General features: G+C 33.3%; 1 protein-coding gene across 1 annotated transcript in view; it reads right to left on the bottom strand.

The window, feature by feature from the left end:
• Positions 1-11,943: 11,943 nt before the first annotated feature.
• LOC105340426 (WD repeat-containing protein WRAP73) overlaps positions 11,944-25,172 on the bottom strand; it is a 54,664-nt gene continuing 41,435 nt past the window's right edge. The window contains exons 11-14 of the mRNA XM_011446463.4: positions 24,824-24,949; positions 17,660-17,743; positions 16,638-16,745; positions 11,944-12,597 (exon numbers count right to left, since the gene is read on the bottom strand). Coding sequence (XP_011444765.2) covers positions 12,482-12,597; positions 16,638-16,745; positions 17,660-17,743; positions 24,824-24,949 — 434 coding nt within the window. The 3' untranslated portion in view covers positions 11,944-12,481. The remainder of the gene's footprint in view (positions 12,598-16,637; positions 16,746-17,659; positions 17,744-24,823; positions 24,950-25,172) is intronic.

Here is a 25,172-nt window from a genome sequence, read left to right on the forward strand (position 1 = left end):
AAGTACCTTCGGTTCATGAATATGGTAAAACAGAAAGTAGAAACAGAAACACTGTGTTTGTTAGAATTCCTAATTCTTATATATATACACACATGTATAATGCATGATTAAATTTAATGAAACTTCTACATTATTAAATGTTGAAGTGATTTTTTAAAAAGAATCTTTTATTTGCTCATTCGATGCACGGTAGAATATGTAAGTATGTACAGAACATTATTTTACAACACGTTCACTCTCATCAACCACATCTACACCCTGCTGATGGGGAGTGAATGTGTTCAAATTTCGCGTGATAACGCAGCGCGCTGAGTACATGCAAGGGTATGCGGTTGAGGCCCAATGAGGGGCAAGCTCGGGGTCTAAATGTGACTGAGTTAGCTTCCGAACAATTTTTTCAAATTGATTTGTAATCACCATTACATGTAAATCTGATAATCATAATAGATTATACAATGTGTAGTGAATTTTTCATAGTTCTCGGCAGCTCGATGCTCACTCTTTATATATCATATAATATATTCAAACGGAGGTATATCGGTTGTATTCAGTAATGAAAACATCTTTAACTATTTTTCATTATCTTAAATTTGTGTCCTTGCATACAAGTATAAACCCTTTTATTATGTCGAAAATCTGTTTCCATGACAACTATCTTCACCACTAAACCCCTATGTTATTGGCTTGCATGCGGATCACACGATGGGTAGTTTCTGCCGATTACAACCCGGCAAAATTTTACAGATAAAAATCGATGAAATTTCTCCGAAAAAGAGACAGAAGAGCTAGTGGATCACGAATTACGAGAAACACATTATAAACACAAGAGTTTTAGGGAAATAAATGATTATACAGTAATGAGTTCATTCTTCCTAGTGGGGTATAGTTATAGTTAAACGTGCAATATACATGTATTGTTCAAGACGTAGCCTAATCGCCAATAATAAGAGCTTTTTCCTCAGTCCCCTTGATGGTGACATTTTGGTTTGTTGCTGACTAGTAGAGAGATTTAGAGGAAGAAGATAGAGATGAAGAAGAACATGTGTGATATTAATTAACAAGGATTAAAGGTCAGTTTATGCATTATAAAGATAAAATATTCAGAGGTATCGTTTAAGTAAAAAGCAGCCGAACTTGCCCATGAAGTGGAAAAAATATAACTCGTTTATATTCAGGCACGAAGCATGGGGGGGGGGGGGCTGCCCTGCCCCCCCCTCCCCCCCCACGTTTTGTGCAGCAAAGATTTTTCTTAAATTTACATACAAATAATTGAATTAACATGGAGTTTGCCCCCCCCCCCCCTTTTATGGGACCATGTAAAATGAATTGAAAATAAGGAAATAAACTGACAGTGAAATTGAAGTAAAAGCCCCCCCCCCCCCCCCCCCCACACACACACACACGTATTAGAATTTTCAGGATTTTGGAAAGTCACCCTTTTATTCTTCTTTTTTTTTTTTTTGCTTGTCAAGATTTTTTAGATGAGTATGCCCCTCCCCACTTTCAAAAACGATGCTACGTGCCTGATATTACTCTGTAGATATAGGATCCGTATATAGCCCTTTCTTTCTAACATATAATAGAAGTCGCCATTTAAATTGGGGTGTTGGAGTTTTATTGCAATAAAATCTTGTCATTTGCGGCGTTAAAAACTGACCGAAGTCTAGATCACTGATTTGGATTGTAATTTAGAGAGAGAGAGAGAGAGAGAGAGAGAGAGAGAGAGAGAGAGAGAGAGAGAGAGAGAGAGACGGGGGGTTCTACAACCTACATGAATGTACATATGGCGTTAATATTTGTTCCCCTGTGTTTTAGTAAAAAACATGAGACGAATCATAGTGTTGAATCAACATATGAATTTATTATTTATCGTTCTATCTGCTATACATGTATGTAGTTACAAAGCCAAAATCTTTGTTTTCTCTTGGCCATAGATGTTAATTGAGGCAATTTTACATTTTAGAATACAAAAGGCAGATACAAGTCGTCACAGACTCAGACTCTGGAGAAAACTAAACGCATGGACCCGGGGGATGTTAGAAGGGAAACAACTCTCAATAATTCATGTTGATGACAAACTACTTTCACACTATAAGAGTTAACCTTCCCGATATATATATATATATATATATATATATATATATATATATATATATATATATATATATATATATATATATATATATATATATATATATGGCGCTAACAGTAAACCTTTTATTTTTTATTTTTGGACTGTCGCATTCTGTTTATAATATTAACATTTTTTTTTATGTTAAATAATTTTTGCGTAGTGATACAAAATCATTATCTATACAATTAATCAGGTTAGGCAGTAGAGTGGAGTGTTGACAGTAAATGCTTCTTTAAATTCAAAATTCAATTATTGTTATAAAATTAATGTTTAATTATAAAAAGGGTAGAAAAGTAATTTTTCATTTTTCGACAAATATTAGATGAAAATAAAATAGATGGGATATTTAACGACAGCTTACAGGTCGACGGGTTGCGATTTAACAGATCGACGGGTTGAATTGTCAACAGTTAGACAAGTCGATGGGTTGACAGGCCGAACACTAAACGACGAAGGATTCCAACATTATACAGTAAATCGTAGAAAGCATTTCAAGGCCAATGACGGTACATGTACCGACTAAGTTGAAGAGATCTGATGTCTTGTGAAGCTTAGGATAAAATCTAGGAAAAGTGTACTGCATGACAAAGTAGAATCAATTCTGAATGAATTTCACAGTCTCCTTTATTCCATATGATGAAACAAAAAAATCTGAATAGCTTTTCCAGCTTACATACGCCACCTTAATCTGGGGATTTTTAGAAGAAACACTGTATAAAAAGACAAGAGAAGAATTCGGTTAAGAATTTAGTCAGAATGTTCATTATATGGAATATCGGAGACTCTGAATTACACATGTTGAATAACATTCTTGATGATCTGGATCCAGATATCAAAATCACGTAAGACAATAACGTTTTTAGATGGTCTTTATAGTAATAAAGGAATGCGACGAAATTGCTACAGATATTTTCTACAAGATCACAGATACTCGTCAATACTTGCAATTTTGATCATCCCATCCACGACATATAAAGAGGGACATTCTTTACAACCTTGCCAGGAGAAAAAATATGTACTCTAGTCAGTGATGAGGAAACAAGAAATCAACGTCTTGACTGATCAACATTACTATTAATCTTATCGATGAAGGCATCAGGAAGGCAAAAGACTATAGATAGGCAGGATCTAATTAATCCAATTTCACGGAACAAGAAGGAAACAAAAATATTACTACTCGTTACTACTCATAATTAACCTCAGGAACCCGAATATAGCCCCTGTTGTTAGTCATCTCAACGGAATTCTCAAAACAGATGCAGATATGGCCTGTGTTTTATAAAAATTTATTACCAGCAAAAGGCAGCCAAAGATCCTACAGAGGATACTCTGTCCATCTACAACCAAGAAGTCAATAAAAACTGTAACTAAGGCCAAAAAATAGTCATAAGTATCTCGGGCCAAAATTTTGAAATGTTGATGAGGAAGGCAGGGCTTTTTAAGACACTTTATAACGATCCCATCTTTTAGTTATTTTTATTTGTGTACTCATCGGCAGATATCCATCAAGCTGATACAATGGCAACATTAAATATTAATTTTTGTTCTTTTTAGTTCAAACTGTGTCTGTTCCCTTTTCAAAGGAAGGGTTTTTGCAGATGAACAAACATGACAAATGGTTTATGCCCCTGCTTCATTTTGCAGCCAATCGTTCCCATCCACAGTAATAACACGTCTGAACTGAATATATGACTTCTTATGGCATTTCACAAGTTTAATTCAATTTGGGTGTTTTGTTAATCGCTTCGCGGTTTATAAGGCGTAAACTGTCCCAAACCATTTTATATCGTATAAAACAAATAAATATTGAATTCATTCCTTTATAATTTAATTCTGGTTGTAAAACGGTTTCTGTTTGGTTGAAAAATTTATTTTATATCGTATAAAGAATGTTGCCTACGTCATAGTAAGACTATTAACGTCAAAAACGTACCAATCCGCCTGACGTTATGTTTGATTTTTGTACAATTTGATGTCATTTTATAGATCAAATGACTGTTTTTATCAACAATTGATAGCAAAAAAATTAAATTACGAGGAACGAATTCAATATCTATTGGTTTTATACGATATAAAATGGTTTGGAACAGTTTACGCTTTTTTACAGACTGTCTTTTTGGTGCTAGAACCATTATGACGTCATAATTGATTTGAAGAATCCCTTTTCCGTACTTTACAACTCTAAAGGAACTATGAAGAAAATTATGTTTTGTTGACATTTTATGTTAAATCATGGAAAATAATCCCGATACCTATATTCAATTTAACATCATTTTAAAGAGGACATCAAGAGCTTGTTTCATTCCGTTTTTGGAGAGACTGTAGGCATTCTAGATATATTTTATTAGTCAAAAATGGACAAAACTCCGAAATGTCTTCCTTATTTCTTTCGTATTTCATTGAAAATGACAATTTAAAACATGATTTTTCATTGTGTTTACAAAATATTTTAGCCCCGGTACACCCTATCAAACAAAGCTATTGTTATGAAGCAACATGGAAAGAATTTATATCTTAAATTTTATAAACCTGTAGGCACCTTTCATTTACTGGATCTTGACCTTTTTACACTTCTGTTAAGTGTTTGTAATCAAAGCTATAGAAGCAACATTACATTATTGTCATTCTGTACAAAACATGAGGGTGCTAACTCGCTATACACTCCAATTAGCAAAATTGTTTATGCCTAAACAAAATAAAGATTTGTTTCAATCATATCAATCATATATATTTACATTTTCCAGTGCCTTTGCCTGTGATAACACTACGTATCGATTTAGTACTTTATAACTCATAAAGCCAAATTGAGGCGCCAGCGGGGTTTGCTTATTTATATTCAAACATTTAATCGTACGATGGTTTAAAATTTTATAAATATAAGTAATAAGGAATCATTCTTTGAATATTATGAGGTGATAATTTCGGTCGGGGCGTGATCAAATCTATGATAAAGCCCGAAGGACATTATTGGATTTGATCACGCCCCGACCAAACTTATCACCTCATAATACTGAAAGAATGATTCCTTATTCCTTATATATAGTTAATACAGCATCTTTTAGGAAAGTGTATGCATGAACATTTCCGAAATACTAAAATTATATACATGGGTGTTAGGGAATTAATTTTTAAACAAAAAGATAATTGCTGGGTTTCTTTCTCTTAAAGAAACTTCTATAAGGATAATACTGTTTTTAGCGTATCGTCATATATGAATTTGTTATTTACTGAGCGAGTGTATATACAAAATTTAGATAATCAAAGTTTTAACATACTGAGAGAGTGGAAGAACGAAATTAACAATATGTCATATTGTAACACCCGACAAGAAAATTTACAATGAACAATATCACAATTTCAATTTACAGATGTACTGGGTGTTCAAAAATCCAGACATGTAAACTTGTAAATCCGAATATGTAATCGTGTTGGTGTGTGAGTCTGAGTATGAATATGTTTAATTCTGATCGTGTAACCTATAAAACTCAGGGATAAACACTTTAGAGTTGACCCTGCAGGCCTTTCCTACAGATGCTAATTGCAGTTTGTTATTTACATGTAACCTGCCACTGTAATACAAACTTTCCATCTGCAGTTTCTGCATTTGTATTTCCGTTTTCTGAAATATAATGGCTGACATGTTGCAAATCAACAAATGTAAAGTCTACAAGTTTGTCGAATTTTGACATGACCATGTATGAAAACAGTGACGTCACCGATAGAAAAAGGCTAGCTGCAGGTAAAGGCATGCCGTAATTGCCGGAATGGGGGCGGAATAAATAAAAAAAAAAAATAAGGTAGGTCTTTAATCATATTATCTCTGGATAACAACTTTACTTAGAAAGTATTATTTTTCGGAAAGTTATACATATTTGGAGGGATAATATGTCAATTCGTAAAATAATCCTAAGTTTGAAATGTTTCATTTTTTCGTTCGACTGCTAAAACGTGTAAACATGTAAATATAAAGAATTGATTTGAAAAAAAAAATTGCTAAATAAATCGAAGTTATAGACATTGATTTGTTAATTTGTGCTTATTGAACCGGTTTCATGATCAAAATTCCACTATGCAGGTCAATTTTCACGGATTGGGTCTTAATTCAACAACTTTGGTCTCAATATTCAACGTTGAAAAATGACCCCCGGGTCAATTTTTAACTCGGGTCAAAATTCTTCATTGCAAAGTTAAAGTTTTTTGGAACAGTTGCATTTTGATGACCATTTCTAAGTTATTTCTGCTCCTAACTTCCCTAAACTTGCATGATACTGATGCTCCTGACAGGCTTGAATGCTGAATCTGAGCAATAGGTATCATATGCTGGACGAGGTTAAGGTTTTTAGAGCAGGTTAAAGTTTTTGGAGCAGGTGCCCTCTGATGATTATATCTTAGTTACTACTGGTCCTAACTTCACTAAACTTGCACGATTGGCGTGTCTTATGACACTGATGCACCTGACAGGCTTGAATCCTGAATCTGGGTCATAAGTTTCGGATGCTGGATGAGGTTTAGTTTTTTGGAACAGGTCACATGTTAAATACAAAATAGTACTATTTCAAACTTGCATAGTGGATTTTACTATATTATGTTCTTATTCGTTCCACTCAAACGAACATAAATAATTTATAAAATAAAACACAAACACGTATATTAGGATGTGAAGCGCTCTGAAGTGCAGTTTACTTATTACACAAATCTAAATACATGGTTTTCTTCTTTATCTTCATTTCTACAAAATAGAACAATATTTTGACATAATATTCCAATAAACATCAAAAGCAAGGGCGGGTGGGTGGGAATTAAGTTATCTGCACTGAAAAGAGCTTCGAATGGCTATATAACTTTCCGCGCTAACATCGGTCAGTTAAAACCCGTGCAATGAATATTTAAATGTCACCTGACAAGGTGACCAACAACTAACCAATAGATTACAGGTGTAAATAAACACGAACACGTGTTATTTGGACCTTTAATAAATACATATATAAATGAATCGCAGAGATATCTTCAGATGCAGAGCTTGATCTCCATTATCAAGGATGCTAAAAACTCCTACCTCACTCAAACTTGCTTGATAGATATGTTTGGTTTTAAGAGCATGTCTACGAGAAAACCATGCAAATATGGAAAAAAGCTGCGGCAGCAAGTCTCAAGAATGAACAGAATTTTATCATAGATTTAAAGGATACCCATCTAGAGTCAGATATATGATGTTTGTTTTATCACTGGATGTTTCTATTTATAGTAACGGCCAGTATTGCATTCTGGTTAATTAGCCTCTAAAATCCAGAAAAGTTAAGAGAAAAATTGTCAAATTCAGTAATTAATTACAAAATGTATAAACAATGTTTGAAAAAAATAAGACTATATTCTTAAAGAGGAAGTTTAAACCTTTAATCGTTGCATATTTTTTTTTCATATATCTATTTACACCATGAAGTCCCAAGGGTGTAAATGTTGGCAGTATGCCAAGAAATGATAATTATACATTTTTGTCAATTTTTCAGAAAGAATTTCTCAGAAAATGGCACATTATTTTTTGAAATTTTGTGTTATTAAGAAACTGTTTAATGTATTGTTACAAATATATAAAATCCATCTTTGGACTCTCAAGGACTAAAAAGTAATAAATTAACAAAAACATCCCATTTTCAAATAAAATAAAAATTTGTTGGTTTTTGAAATTTTATTTTACAAGCGATTTTAATCCACTTAAGTCAATATTTGTATTTAAACATTAAAAACCCCACCCTATTTTGCTTTGAATTAATAAAAATTAGTGGATATCATTGTTTCTCATAGAAATATTATTCATTACATTTGCATTTCATTACTACTGTTAGAATTGTCTCCCCTGTTGCGCTCTTCTGTAGAGAAGGTAAACTAGTCAGAATGTTGACAAAGCAATACAAGTTCAAGTTCAGGCTACATGTGTAAGTATTGAGAAATGCTGTGAGTGTTGTTAATATATGTTATGATATTGAATGATTTTAATTGCACAAAAATTGCCCCATCTTGTTAGTGATATTCACTATATCACATATTGAAGTTTGAATCAAACTTTATAGACTAGATACAAGTCTCCATCAAACATTGATGGAGACTTGTATCTAGTCTATAAACTGCTATTTTCTGTCCCGATATAATTAAGCAGCACATTTGGACGAAATTTTAATCAAAATATACAAACTTGTGATAGAAGTACAATTAAAATAGATGAAGGGGAAATTTTCCAAGATAATCTCATTCACAGATTATCATATTTTACTCGAAAAAATCCACAAAAACGAGAACTGATTTCTTACAAAGATTAAATTTATAATGGGGTATGACCTGAGCGTAGCCTGGTCACGCTAAGATTATTCTTTCTATATTGAAATAATTCGGGATTCACTAGGAATGCCTCGTACAATTTTTCATCGTTATCACCGGAGTCTGTTGCAATAGACATCACATTTCTATACGTGTACATTTCACTGACCATCTGTAAACTACCCTTTAGATGTTGAGCTTAGACTTCATGGAATCTTGAAATGACGGGGAGGGGGCCAGGGTTTTTTAGGTTCTTGAGAATGTAACACAGTAAGTACATCTGAAATTAATAGAGAGGTCTACTCCCTACCTCTCTTTTAGCAGTTTATCTCCTCTTGGAAAAAATTAAAGTTTGTACCTTTTCTTAAAATTAAAATATAGTTGAAAAGGAAAAAATGAGGTGTTAGGTTACCCTTTCCCCCGGGGATCTCAACCTGCGAAAACCACATATGAATATAAACATAAACTACCGGTATAAAAAAGTTATCCCAAATATTAAATAGACATCATAACTTGTTTTTGTGGGATTGTTATTTGGGATGTTATTTAATTACAACCCATCATAAGAAGACCTGGTCCCAGAGTTATGAAGCAGTCTCATAAAAAAGTCAAAATTTTTACACTCTTATTGTCTTGTGATTAAAAAAATTGAAAAAATGAAATGCTAATAAAATGTGTCTCTATATTATATTACGCTGATATTCTGCTGATATTTACTAATTTTAAGCGTAATTTATGATGCATCATATTTTTTATTAACATTTTTTTCAGGCTTGATATCGGGTCCCTCTACCCCTCAAACAATAAAAGTTCAATCCTTTATACTGTCGGACAAAAATAATTACCAAATCTACCTTATTCTATGATCATTTAATGTGATGGACATTCATTGGCAATTGATACCACACCACTTCCACATTTTTAAAAATATTCTGTTAAATTCAACAAAGATATGTTTAATCATTTTTTTTTTCATGGAGGTGATCCTTTTGTTTTTTGTTTTTGTTTGTTTGCTTGTTTTGGGGGGTTTTTTTGTTTGTTTTTTTCTTCTTTTTTTTGGGGGGGGGGGGGGCTTTGAAATTTGGTCCTACTTCCTGATTTAAAAAATCACTAGTTCAAGTATAAAAAATGAAAAGATCAATACATAATACATGCAGAGAGAGAGAGAGAGAGAGAGAGAGAGAGAGGGAGAGGGGGAGGAGAGATTGGTAAACAATATGTAAAATTACACACCAAAAGAGCCCGGCTTTAAGTATTTCAGTACTTTGAATTTTGTAGTTTTGCCCCCGTAATTATTCATTTGTGTATCTAATGGGCACTCTGCTTGTCTAAATGTGTAGCACTGGCATATAAGTCCACTTCAGCTTACATGTATATTCAAATTCCCATTTTCCCATGATTTCTCGTGTGGTTTTTTTTATTGAGTTTTTCACTTTCACAACATATATACATACATACAAGACTTATCTTGAACATGTATTTATATAATCATCTTGAAAAGCTTTTAAGTATATGCTTATTCTATATTATACAGTTCTTATGTAGTGAAAGTAAATTTTTGAGAGAGAGAGAGAGAGAGAGAGAAAGAGAGAGAGAGATAGAGAGTAAATAAAGGGGAGAGAGCAAGGGAAAGGTTTGGGGCATTGTTCAAATATGGATATAAAACTTAAATAATAATCATGTGATAGACAGTTAAAACCCGTGCAATGAATATTTAAATGTCACCTGACAAGGTGACCAACAACTAACCAATAGATTACAGGTGTAAATAAACACGAACACGTGTTATTTGGACCTTTAATAAATACATATATAAATGAATCGCAGAGATATCTTCAGATGCAGAGCTTGATCTCCATTATCAAGGATGCTAAAAACTCCTACCTCACTCAAACTTGCTTGATAGATATGTTTGGTTTTAAATGATATAACATCAAATTGACATCCCGAGAAAACCATTGTCAACCGACGCGAATGTCTTAATCTTTAAGAAAATTTCACTTTTATATAGGAATAACGTGAATTCTACAGCGAACCGTACGCGCATAATTTTCGCGCATGTAACATTTTTTAATGTTACCCATTGCTAAGTGCGTTGCTAACGCTGAGGGTAATAGAAAGAATTATGAACTGCGTCTTAACCAATCAGTTTCAGAATTTAACATGAAAGTATAACAATTTAAATTATTATACTTTGTATATATAGGCCCCTATGCTTCGCGTCGGTTGACAATAGTTTTCTCGGGGTGTCAATTTCAACAGTTACCATCCCAAACAGGCACTTTTTATATAATACATCATTTTCTAATCATTTTTCAATTCTAGTAACGCAATAACGTAGTTAATGTTTACCGGTTTCTTTCTCTATAACAGTTTCTGAAATAAAAAGGATTTAATAGAATTAATCATTTAATTGCATCGTATGCTTATCCTCGGATATTTTATAAGCATGTAATGAAATTTCGAAAGGGTGAAATATGATTAAGAATATTACGATGACAGGGAAATATGAAGTTTTATTGCCCTGAAACGTGATTGTCTACAACCAATCAGATGTCGCGTTATGTAGAATAATCATATTGAGGTATAATAAATAATATTGTATCCTATGATATGATATTATAAATTCAATATTATATTACATGAAATTGTAACATATGATATTGTTATATCGTATCATTGTGTCAGATGATACGATGTTGTATGATAAAATATTGGATTATATTACATATTACTATATCAAATGATATTGTATCATATGAAACAATGTGGTTTTAAAGTATTTTGTATCATATGATACAAATCATATTATGTATCATATATAATACATTACAGTATATACAGTGGGGGGTGGGGGCTAGACTAATCCTCAGAAATATTGAGAAAAAAGTAATTCCCAAAATCATGCAAATCCTAATCCGGGGGGGGGGGGGGGGGGGGGATACCTATACTTCCAAAAGAAAAAAAAACTTACTTTCCCAAATTTCTTTTTTTTCCAAAATCATGAAATTCCTTATCCGTTTTTATCCTGCGATAAAAAGTCGGGGGGGGGGGGGGGGGGGGGGGGGGGCGGGACCCTCTATCATGCTATATTTCGAATGGTTAGGTATAACTTTGCAAAAAATAACCCTAGCCCCCCCGGTTCCGACGCCTATGATACCGTCTTTTTATCATTATACATTTCATAGTCAAATGATTCATATACTGTTAAATTGTGTGACTTTTTCCAGGTGTTTTATTCCACCTTAATTATACTTTTTTGTGATAAGGGCTCAAACTTTCAGATAACGAATTCCCAACAAGACACCAAATGAATGTTATTTGTATATGAAGTGAATACTTCTTGTGACTAATAACAACAATATGTAGTATTTATATAAGTTATCTAAAGTTTAAAATACAATACAAAGTATTTTTGTTTTATTCACATTTTTTTTAATAAATTACAACCGTTTTTTATTATTGTATAAAAAATGTACCCAAATAAAACAAAGGCGTTTGATTTTTATATTTATTTGTACAAAATTCAATGTACAAGGAAAGATAACTCTCCCTAACTATATCATAATTTATTATCTTACTTTTGACATACCTTTGATATAATCGTTACAAAATCATGTATTGACCGGATACAGGACGATACCTGGTTAGTATAAACTTCATACTAGGCTCGGCTTAGTTGAGAGCATGTATCTTTCTTTTAACAAGAAAATCATGTTTCAGAAACGATCCATAAAATAAAATGTTGGTGTAGCATTCCACCTTAATATAATGATTAAATTTATATATGATTATGTACATTTTTGCAGTCAAAATTTTAAACATGATGATTGAGGTAATACAATGTCTTTAATGATAAACATCATCTTGTTAATAAGGCACACAATATACTAATTATTTGCAGATAATGCTGCCTTTTTTGTTTCAAGGATGGACATGTCTACTTCTACAAGTCACAATCCTAACTCCACGTATGTATCGTTATTATCCATTCTTCTGTAACTGTCTAAAAGCTTCACAAGTTATCTATCTTGGTTAGGTGTTCTCTGCTCCAAGGTCAGAAAGATAGCAAACGCACATTTGGTCCTTGCCAAGCAACAGAATAGTATTGCCATCAGGATGCCACTTCAAGGAATGAACATTAAATACACCTGGAAAGAAAAGAATTAAAATGAACATACAAATACAACTAGTTGGTGTTGTTTTTGTTTGTTTTAAAACATGTCTCCCTTTCAAAGCTGGTTTGTTACATGGGGTAAATTTAATAAGTTGAAAAGTATGATGTGATCTCGTTGTGAGCAATGAGCAGGCCTCTGTCAAATTCGACAGTAAATCAGTTCATTGAAAAATAAATTTGAAGGTATTAAAAAGCTATGTACTATGCAAGAAAGGAAAATTTTATGGACAAGTTTGATTTAAAATCTGGTATTTCAGAAATATTTAGCTTTTAGTTGGGAATTTAAAGGTAAAAATAAATATTTTGAATTCACTGTTTTGTCTTTCGTGCTTTCTTTAGCTGGTTACATTTTTACACAAAGGATCTATTGCGAATAACGATTGAATCCACCTAAAGGACCAATATTGGTTTCTGTCTCGATTTGCATTCCACTTTAGGCCATACACAGTAAACTCTTAGGTTCTAGTTCTCATTATGTATCTTGATTGAAATCAAAATTAAACAGTCGTTGTTCAAGCAGTATGAGTTACACTAGCCTTTTTTTATACTTAATTACCTTTTATTTTCAGTTTAATTTCTATAATACAATACATGTTCTTTACATGCACTTATTTACAACTTATTAGCAACGATCAAAATTCTTGCATGACGTGATTTCAAAGGTCGCAAACCCTTTGACTCTTTGCTACAAACAATGCACGTCGCCATAGTTTTTTCAACAGAAATAACAGGAAGAATGATTTCTGTAAATGTAGAAGGATTCTTACGAGGCATTCGAATACTATCATAATTAACCTTACATTCAACTGAACTCTTTTCCGTATTAACAGCTGCATCCTTTGTATAAAGGGACGTACATGATGCTTGGATGACAAGGGGATGGATTTCAAACTCTAACTGACATACTTCCATTTTTTCTCATCAATAAACCTTCCTCCTGCATTTTTAGCATAAACTGTCACCAATGCACACATTCTTTGCAAAGAATGAACTGCATCTACTTTGCAGTACTTCTATCGCAATTGTACAGTTTCGTATAGATGTTCTGGAAAAGCAAACGCAACAGTTTCTGCTCGGCATGATTTTTTTTAAGTGGCATCTGTCTCCAGTAACAGAGAGTGAATGATTCTTGTCCTCAAACAAAGCATGCTTACACTTAGGAATAGTTCAGGTTGATTGCTTTTACATGAAGTTAGGTTTATACATGTACCTTTTCAATCAATATCTTTATTTAAAGAGCAAATGTGCATTTAAGAAGAAGATCGAATTTAAATATACAAACTGCACAACTCAGCATAAAAAAGGAAAGGTGTTTATAACTGCCGTTAATTAAAAAAAAAAGTATGCCCACAGATGGAATCGAACCAAGGCACAAAAAACATCATGTGTTACATAGCTAGCGGTTTGAGTTACCGAGCTATCCAGAACTTACACTCTTGGGTGTAAATATAGACCACTATGATAGAAATCAGTTTTTTGTCGTTTTTTGGGGCAAAATTCGACCCCAGAGCCAGGGTGCCCTTAAAAAAATTCTATCTCGATCTCTTCCTTTGGAAACAAGAGGCCCATGGGCCACATCGCTCACCTGAACAGCAGTTCCTTGTAACATTACATTTCGTAGCATATGCTTTTTCTATTTTAAACATTGAACCCCTTTCTGGGGACCTGGTCAGAGGTTTATGGTTGGCTTGAACAACGTAAATAGTAACATAGGAATGAAAATGTGTAACACTGCGGTGGGACCGCACGTACACAGCCTGAAAAACTGAACGTAAAAAGAGTTCCACTTCAAGAGGAATAACTCTCAGACTGTACAGAACATCAAGAAAGATAACTCTTGGTTCCACTACATTAGAGTTTACACAATTTGAGGATCCTTGCACAGTAATCTCACAAACTGTAGCATTATAGTTCTCGAGAAAAACTTTTTAAAAACATTTTCAATATATCTTTCTATGTTAAACTTTGAACCCCTCTTGGGGCCACAGTATTAGTCCAGTGCTAAAGTTTTAATTATTTGGAATCTACATTATTTAAGGATGCTTGCATAGTAATCTCACAAGCTGAAGCATTATAGTTCCCTAGAAAAAGATTTTACAACATTTTCAACACTAAATTTCTATGCTAAACTTTGAACACCTCTTGGGGCCCCAGTATTAGATTGAGGTCACAGCTTTTATAATTTCGAATCTACACTATTTGAGGATGCTTACATAGTTATCTGACAAATTGATGCATTGTAGTTCTCGAAAAGAAGATTTTTAAACATTTTCCATATATACTTCTACATTTAACTTTAAACCCATCTTGGGTCCCCAGTATTAGTCCAGGGGTCACTATTTTAAAACTGTGGAACCTTCATTATCCAAGGTTGTATGCATGATAGTAATCTCACAAATTGAAGCATAGTAGTTCTCGAGAACAAGATTTTTTAACAAGTTACCTTTAAATTTCTATAATAAACTTTGACCCCCTCTTGGGACCCCAGTATTGGTCCGGGGGTCACAATTTTACCAATTAGGAATCTACATAAGCGAAGGATGCATGCATAGAAATTCCACAAACTATAACATTGTAGTTCTTGAGAAGAAAATTTTTAAACTTTTCCTTTATGTTTTTTAAAATGTTTAAATTTTGAACCCCTCTTGGTGCCCATCAATTGTCCGGGAGTTACGATTTTTACAAATTAGAATCTACATTATTTAAGGATGTACATGTATGCATAGTAATATCCCAAAGAGTTGCATTATAGTTCTTGAGAAGAAGATTTAAAACATTTTGCTATATATGTTAAAATCTAAACCCCTCCTGGGGCCCCACTTTTTGTTCGGGGGTCACGATTTTAACAATTTAGAATCTTCACTATATATACAACCTTTTGGGATTAATAACAAAATTGCAAGAGCAATATGATAGGTAGAAAATGCAAATTCAAAGAATTTAGAAATATGTACGATAGAAAATAACAAAAAAAACTTTCATTTTCAAATGTGATTTTTTCCATGAAATTCATCTCCCCTATCAGTCAATTCAATTGTTATTCGCAATAGATCTTTGTAAGAGTATTAGTGAAGTATTGCAGATCTCATTGTTTTCCGGTTGTTGTATATCTAGACGATGGTTGGGTTTGTTCTGACTATTATTCATTCACAGAGAAAGCTAGTTTTTTGCGCAAAACTTTAGAATGTTAAGGTTTTCAAGTAAAGAGACAATATCAGTAGTAAATTTCATAAAGAATTTAATAGTAACAATAGTTTTCACAGAATTTGCGCTTAAAGTCCAAAATTACCGCACATTTGCGTGTGTGCAATAAATAAACAATTTTTTCAATGGGTGGCACTGTACCTCCCAGGTCATCTATCCGAAATTTTTCAGGCTGGGAGCTTCACACCTGCAGCTACATGTAGTTTTCAAGTAAATATAAAAAAGTCACAATTCGTACAGGTGGATAGGGTTATTTGGTTATATGATTTTTGCGCAATTTGAGAGATGGAATATTAGAAGTGCCGAATGAAAAAAAATTGAAAATATTCGTTAGAATGCATGTATATTATACATGTGGATTGTTGTTTATTGGGTTATAAAACTGTATTGCTTGTATATCTGTCAGCCAAACGTTAAACACGTATTTCTTTGAATCTCTAAACGCTAGTGAGCAGTATGCACATGTAATACTGGTTTTTTTATTCATTTAGCACTTTATTGTTTTATATTCGGACGAACATAGTGAGGGAGAATTTAATGATCGATAATATCAACTCCCGTCATTGTTTCAGTACATTGATTTGTATATCAAGCCAGTTTTTTTTTGGCGGGGATGAGAATCTAAAAATTTTATTTATGTGGCATGATGCAATTTTTTTTAAAACTCATAAGAAATATATTTGTTTAAATCAATGACATGATTATATAAAAAAAAATTGATTCTCCACGAAATTGTTTACAGCATCCTGAAAATGTAATGTGATTTTTATCAAAACATCATTTACAGTGCATCATCAGTCAGATACTGACCTTCCACTGGTACCTCCACAGACAGACTACCAGCAGGAGACCACATGTACAGTCTATTGGTGCCAGTACACAGGGCTAGGCGGGACTGATGAGGGTCCCACTCAACATCTAAAATTAACATAAGAACATCTTTTATTTGATATTCAACAGTTGGTAAATAATGGCAAATATATACATATACAGTGGAGACACAAATCATCTGAATAGGTTAAGGTGGAATGCTACACTAATATTTTATTTTAAAGATCCAAAATTATCATTTCTAAAACATGATTTTGCTGTTCAAAGAAGGATACATGGCCTTTATTTTTTTTTTAACAAATTTTTTTGAATTTTTTTATGAGAAAGTGAAAAATCTGTTTTGGCTGCAAGTAAAAACACTGTACTGAGTTCAAAACTTGGTGTGAATAAATGCATGATATCAATATCTATTAATTAAAATCAATTCCAGTAATGTCAATAAAAGGTTTTACTTTTTTTAAATGACAAATAATTTATGAAAATAAAAATCATCTTTTGTACATTTTTTCCAACTTTAAATGGATGAAATCTTTTGAAAAAAGAAAATCTTGCTCCTATTTATTTATTGAAAATTTGAAGAACTATTTCACAAATTGATGTGACCTAATAAACATGTAATAATCTGTGAGAATCTGGTGGGGTTTTTTTGCATAGAAAAATCATGCAATAATGTGATACATTTTAATCAAAAAAAAGAAAAATTAAAAACTTTGATTTCTTTGATCAAGTAGATAAACAGATCATGGATAGAACAGGAGATCAAAAAAGCTTTAATAAACCTTTCATTCAGTTGAGCTTAAAAAATTATAATGATGCAAACATGGTGCAATAATCTTTAAGACTAAACAAAGTTTCATATAAATTCTAAAATACATTTTAGCTCTATAACATGAAACTTTCTTAACAATTGATTGCAACCCCTAAAGTGATAACAGCACAAAGTTTTAGATTCTAAGCATACTAAAATACATTTTAGAACTATAAAATTAAGCTTTCCTGACATTTGATTGCAGTCCCTTGAGTGATGACAGCAGACAGTTTCAGTTTCTGAACATCCCATATCCATAACGTACATGGCATATTGTCTGTAATCAAACAAAAGGATTTTTTTTACACAATGATGCAGTATAATAATAAATAATATATTGTAAAATGGCCCTTAATTAAATTCTTCAAAATTGAATAGTTTTAAAAACAAGGGCACCACTAAGCGGAGCATTCCCTTGGAACATAAAACATTGTGGGGGTGGGGTGGGGGTGGGGGTGGGGGGGAGACATTATTTAAGTATGTAGGTATTTGAGAACACCAAATTTTTTTGTGGAAAATCATGGCATATAAACATACAGTAAAACTCAGTTATAGTAAAGTTCTAGGGACCAATGGATTTACTTTGTTTTAACAGTAATTTGTCATATCCTTATAATGAATTCGTAATAATAACTATGATACCGAATTTACTATATATGCATGTTTTGAAAAATCTGTATGAAAATAAATTCATTCAAACAATTTTGTTAAATGGTAGTGCAAACTTTTTAAACTGTAGAGAAATTCATTATAAAATTGTGAAATTTCGTTATTATTCACCTATAGGGGACACAAAATCAGTTTGCTATATCCATTAATTCGTTATATCTGAATTCATTATAACAGTAAATTTTGGCAAAGATTTGTTCAGAATTTTACTGGGGACATAAAAAAACTACGCTATATCCGAGAATTCGCTGTATCCATGTTCGTACTAAACGAGTTTTACTGTATAACGTTGATCAAAGTAAATATAAAAGCATGTATAAACACCTCTTTCTAATGAATTAAAACATCACATATAAACCAGTACACTTTCTGTAGTAACTTTACGTCAAATGTATGCACAAAGACTTTTGTTAACTTACCAAATGAAAACAGGTCCATGTTAACAAATGAAGTTGTTTACACTCAAATTATGCAAAACCTTTAAAAATGTAATATTGTAACAACACTGACAAGATCCTAATGAACAATTTTTCCAGCAACAGCCATATCAAAATTCTTACCGCTTTTGAGTTATAAAAAGAAACAAGAGGCCCATGGGGCCACATTGCTCACCTGAGCAGACTTTATATGGGCGCTCAAAGGATATTGTGCCATATTGTCTCTCGGTAGAAAAAACAAAATAAATACATGTATTGTAAAGTATTTGAGTTTTACACTTTTTTTTTTACATACACTTAATCTTTGACATTCTACCTTTATGGAAAACCTTTTGTACCGAATATAAGAAAATCCTTTGTGCAAGATATAAAACTAAACTTTTAGTAGGGGTACACTGTTATTTACTTCCAATTCCCTATATTTTCATTCTGCCCCCCCCCCCCCCCCCCCACTTTATAAGGCGATCAAAATTTCTGAGAGCATATAGGTACATTCTTTTCATACAGCCTTCGGCATACCGTAGTATCAATAGCATAATTCTTGACTAATTATACTCGGGCTCGCTCTTCAAAGAATTCAAACCATGTGCATCAGTATTATCTATAGCACCGCCAAGCATCTTTCACTCATATTTTTCTTGGCACACGACGTGCGGCCTCAGCTCAATTTACGGATTGATATATCAAAACTAAGACGTTGTCTTTGTTAACACGTGGTTCACACATTTGTTCGTATTTAATGACTTAACTGCTTGAATTTTACGAAGGTGGATATTTCACGTGTGAATTTCTTTGTTGACAAATTTACAAGTCATCTTGTAACGAATCTGGGGACAAAGTCCTCTCTATAATGGCAGACTCTGATAATGATATGTTTCAGGGTTTTATTAGTGACGCTTTTTGAGAAGCAGAAAAAAGACTTGCTAAAAAATTGAATGAAGTTAAAGCAGGTGAGCAAAGACTTAAACAATAATGACAATGACCTGAGTGAAGCGAGGCCGGTAGCGAGTTCAAAAGAAAGTAAATGGCAATAAAAACTAGAGGTACTGTGAGCAAGCTCACAAATGATACCCCCCCCCCCTGCTAAGAAAAAATTCATACCTTAAATATTTTCTATATAATAGAAAATGATGGATGCTATCTATTTAACCGTCCATGTTCTATCGATAATAACTGCCTTTTTTTTTCTTTTTCTTTTTTTGTTTATGCTAATATGAGTAAACAAACCAATTTCTATTCTTTAAATTCCATTCTATCTCAACTTAACTGTTAATGAAGACATTTACATCCTTATGATTACAAATATGATTGGACTCAAACGATTAATACAAGATATGACACGGACAGGAATTATGCATTTTGATAAACAATGACCTTGAACTTGCCAAATGACCTTGGGTCAAGGTCAAGACACACCTTAAGGTCATAAGCAATCTTTGTGTGAAGTAAGAACTTCCAATGATTATCCATCAAAAAGATAAAAGACACACCTTAAGGTCATAAGCAATCTTTGTGTGAAGTAAGAGCTTCCAATGGTTATCCATCAAAAAGATATGGACCGGACACGAATTTTGCGCTTTTAAAGCCATTGACCTTGACCTTGTCTAAAATGACCTTGGGTCAAGGTCATGGCACAGGTCATAAGCAATCTTTGTGTGAAGTAGGAACTTCAAATGTTTCTCCATAAGAAAGATAAGAAAAGGACATGAATTTTGCACTTTTCCTGCCAGTGACCTTCACCTTACCAGAATGACCTTGGGTCAAGGTCATGACACAGGCACAGGTGATAAACAATCTTTGTGTGACTTATTCAGAACTTCCAGTGAAAACTTTCTAGTGAGAAATGAAAATAAAAACAAGTTTGATTTCTTTGCTGATAATGAATCAGAGAAGACATAGAATTAAGTGATTGGGCAATACCAGATTGGTTTAGTTCAGATAAGAAAGGGCAAGACATTGATTTTAAACTGGCAGAAATGGTCAATACTTAGTGTATTAAAGAAGGTGAGACATCAAAAATAATTGAAGATAATCCAAGGCCAGCTAATTGCACTAAATTAGTAGCACCTAGAGTCAATACAAACATTTTGAACATTTTACCAAAATTTGCCCAGAGTCGTGATTCTGGTTTTCAAGCAGTGCATAAAAACATTGTTGCTGTTATTACGCCTATACTCAGAATTGCTGAAATGATGGAGACAAATAATAAGTTCAAAGAGACAAGGAATCTGTTAAAACATTCAATTATCGTATTTTGTAATTCAATCTATCAAATTTCTCAAAAGAGATGAGAAGGGTTTTACCCAGTAGATTCCAAGACATATGTAATACATCTCAGCCCATGTCAGAGCTATTGTTTGAGGGCAATATTATTTTGATAAATACAAGAGAGACAGGTCAAGGAACAACTCTTTTTTATACTAGCACAAGAGGAAGAAAGAATTTCCATGACAATTATAATCATGGTAAAGGTAGAGGATCAAACAGACCTTTTTAAGGGGGAAGAAATGCATATGGCAGAGAGATGAGAAATGTGGACAGAAGAGGAAAGAACAGATTTTAGAGAAAGATGTGATTAAGGTAGAGAGACTAAAAAATTCACTAGGAACGACAGCCACATCCTTAGTAATTTACCTACAATACAGGACCCTGTTCTTTGTGAAAACAATGGCAATGCTGAAGGTGACCATTTTGCCGTAACAGCTGCAAATGACAAAAAACCAAAACCTTTCGCAAACTTCGTGGATTTTATAAAATTTTATATTGGACCTGAGTTCAACAGACACACTGATTTCAGCAGGTCTTTGGAAGAACTAGTCAGTTGCTATAATTAGGAAATGCGCACTCTTTTGGATCAAAATATGCCCCTGAGCGTACTAGACCTATAACATAACATCCAAACACTCCTTGGTATACTGACAAACTTAGAATAGCAAAACGTGAAAAACGTCAAGCTGAAAGACGTATGCCAAAAACAGGACTAACAGTCCATAAGGAAATCTTCAACTCCAAGTCAATACAGTCATTTAGATTACTACCGTCATCAAAAAAGGAAAGCTTCTCCGGAGAGATCATGGAGATCTGAAATGATCAGAAACAACTTTATATAACAAAAAATCTTTTTGGCAATAGCAACACCTTTTTTTCACCACTCATGAGAACAAGGAGGAACTTGCAAACATCATTGGGAGATTTCTCACTGGGAAAATATCAACCTTCCGAGACCAACTTGCTATTTCAAAAGAGGATTTAGGAATTGATGCTTTAAATACAGACATAGAACTTTGTGGATCTCCTTTGGACTGTTTCTCATCAACAACAGAAACTGAAGTTCGTAAACTTATCATGAGCTCGGCTTTTAAGTCATGAGAATTAGATCCCATCCCTGCCAATGTTCTCAAGTTAGTCATTGACATTCTTCTGCCTGTTGTTAAAACAATAATCAACAAATCTTTGGCAGAATCATCAGTGCCATCATCTTTTAAACAGTCTATAGTCCGTCCACTACTGAAGAAGTAAGGACTTGACACAGAAGTCTTTAAGAACAATTGCCCAGTTTTGAACCTTCCCTTCATTTCAAAATTTCTGGAAAAAGTGGTCAGTGCATGCATTGAGCATCATCTTATATCAAACAATTTGCAAGATTCTTACCAATCTGCATACTGCGTACATCATTCTTTCAGCAGCCTTTGATGTGATTGACCATTCTATCCTTGTTAAGCGCCTTAAGGTAGCTCGCGGGTTTACTGCTTGCGAGAAAACCTACCCTGAAAATTTGTCCGCGTGATCGATAGGTTTCAATGATTTATTGCTAAAATTTATTTGAGATTCGTCTGCGTAGTAATAATTTTATCGTGATTCAAACACAGTGTCGCTGATAAAATCAAGCAATGCCATTTCAATGAAATATATAGTAAAATGCATATCTTAGTCGAAAACCGCATTTCAAAACTATGCTTCAAACTTTTAAACGACCTAGACGAACTTAATTTTACTCAACACAATAACAGAAGAGATTATTTTGAATCAATTCATAGAAAAAAATCAATATGTGTTCTCGGCCAATTTTTCGTAAAACAACTTTAAAGATTTAAAAGATTTCACAAAATCCTATATTCTTATCACGACGTTAGCCCGACGTTATCAATTTCTTTCGTCTGAGAACCAAATATGAAAATGCGCTGGTTGACCAGACTAGCTGAATTACACATATTAGAACATGCAAATCTAATTAACATTATTATGAATGTTTTCGAATGCATAAAGGAAATTAATGTAAGGTTGTGAAGAGAAGAAACATGGCTACTTATCTTTTCAATGAATCAGTCATGCATTCAATGCAAAAATAATTACCATAAACGTATTGACATATAAAAAAGTTTGTAATCGCATAATTACGATAACTAGCTAAAGCCAAAATGATTTTAATAGTTAGATCGGTATTTGAAAATACAGAATTCATAATTGTGAAACGAGCGAAGTTAATGCATACGGTTCAATTTATTTACAATGTACTTGTCTAAACAACAAATTAAAGAGTTCCAACGCACACTCATACCTTATAGAACTCAATGCGACAATGTATGTCATCTTTAAATTTTTAGCACTTGATAATTATAAATGTTTTCTATAAACTGCAATTTAGCTTTTTAAGATATTTCATTTTATGTTTCTAAAGATCATTTGTTATTTCTAAAAGAATTGTATGAGTTTGTTATGACGGTCAACTCTTTACGTCGAATCCTATTGTGATGTCAGCAAACCCGCGAGCTACGTTAAACTTTCATATGGCATATGTGGTGATGCTTTATGTTGGATAGAATCCTATCTCAATAACAGATATCAGAGAGTTGCGGTCCATCCATGTCAGTTGATTTTCAACTGAGTTATGGAGTACCTTGAACCAAAGCTCTGTTGCATGTTTTCGAAACCCATATGTGAGATCTGTTGAAGACATGTTAGACTGTCTTACCATACCTATGCTGACGATACCCAAGTTTATATGGTCATCAAGCCATGGGCCACATTAGTAGCTAGGCTGGAGGCATGCTTGTCTGATATCAGTGATTGGAAGAAAACCTATATGCTTAAAATAAATCAGGATTAAACAGAACTCATTATCTTCCCTCCTAAAAACAATTTAGGTGTATTTCCAAACTGCACTATTATTTTTGATGGTCAGATCATTGAGGCATCATCCTGTTAAAAATCTTGGAATGGAAGACCAGATAAGTTTAAATTCAAAACAATGTTTTTATCAACTTCATAGTGTTGGTCGTATTCGAAAACTTATCACTGAAAATGCCTGCAAGACCTTAGTGTGTTCAATCGATACCTCTAGACTGGATAACGAAAATACATTGCTGTATGGGTTGAGCTCGAGCTTCCTGTCAAGACTGCAGAGAATTCAAAATACAGCGGCCAGGATTATAACAAGGACCGTCCAAGAAGCATGATCATATAACCCTTGTGCTTATGACTCTTCATTGGCTGACAGTGGAATTTCGAATCCAGTATAAGTTACTTGTGACTGCTTTTAAGGGGCTTCATGTGACGTCACCATCATACATACAGGACCTTGCAAAATGTTCCTATGTGGACACTGCAGTCTGAAAATTCAAGATTTCTTGTCCAGCCTCGTGTCCACACAAAACAATATGGTGATAGGCAGTTTGACGTTAGTGCTGCTGTACTGTGGAACGGTCTCACAGCTGAACTAAGGCAAGAACTACATCTGTGCAGTTTTGAAAAATCACTTAAGGCTCATCTGTTCAAATTAGCTTTTTATAATTGACACTGTAATCCATTTTATTGATATTTGTGTACATGACTCCTGATTTCAAATTTTAAAGTAATGTAATTCTTATCACTGCTTAATCTATTTCAATCATGTTTTATGCCTATTAATTGTCTAATTTTATGTCATGTATTTTATTTGTGCATCACTATTTTATGTAAAGCGGTTTAAAGTAATTTTAATTTTATTTAGCGCTATTTAAATTTCATAATAATAATAATTAATTTTTATAAATATTATAACCGATAACAGTAAAATATTCCGGAATGCTCACAATGACATCATGCAACAATCGAAAGACCTTAAACAATAAGGCTAAATCAGATGAAGAAAAAAAAACCCATAAAAATCCCACCTTCCTACCCTATTTTAGAATTCCATGTAATCATGTAATAGGAAACACACCTATTGTGTGGCAAATCTTCAATAATCATTTGTAATAATTTCTGCTCACCGTTTCTTGTGTAGATGTATTTGCAATCAAAACTAAAGGCCAGTATGCCCACTCCTAGTTTGGGATTGGCTCGCTTTGTGTCTGGTTTGACAACAGGAATATCCACTGGAGGTTGATCAACCTCATCTAATTTAAGAAAGTAAATGAAAAACAAATCAAAATTTTCAACTAGACTACTGGCTACATTTCATGTAATAAGAAAGGTCTTTCCTTCTTTTGAAATTCTTAATCAAAAAAACATCTGTGAGCCAATGCTCACTAGTGATACCCTTGCTGCATTAATGTAGCCCTCTCCGCTTTTTTATATCTGATTCTTACTGGAGAGGGCTACAATTCCACAGGATCTCTG

The sequence above is a fragment of the Magallana gigas genome, chromosome 3, assembly GCF_963853765.1.
Source record: "Magallana gigas chromosome 3, xbMagGiga1.1, whole genome shotgun sequence".
In the NCBI taxonomy this organism is placed as follows: domain Eukaryota; kingdom Metazoa; phylum Mollusca; class Bivalvia; order Ostreida; family Ostreidae; genus Magallana; species Magallana gigas.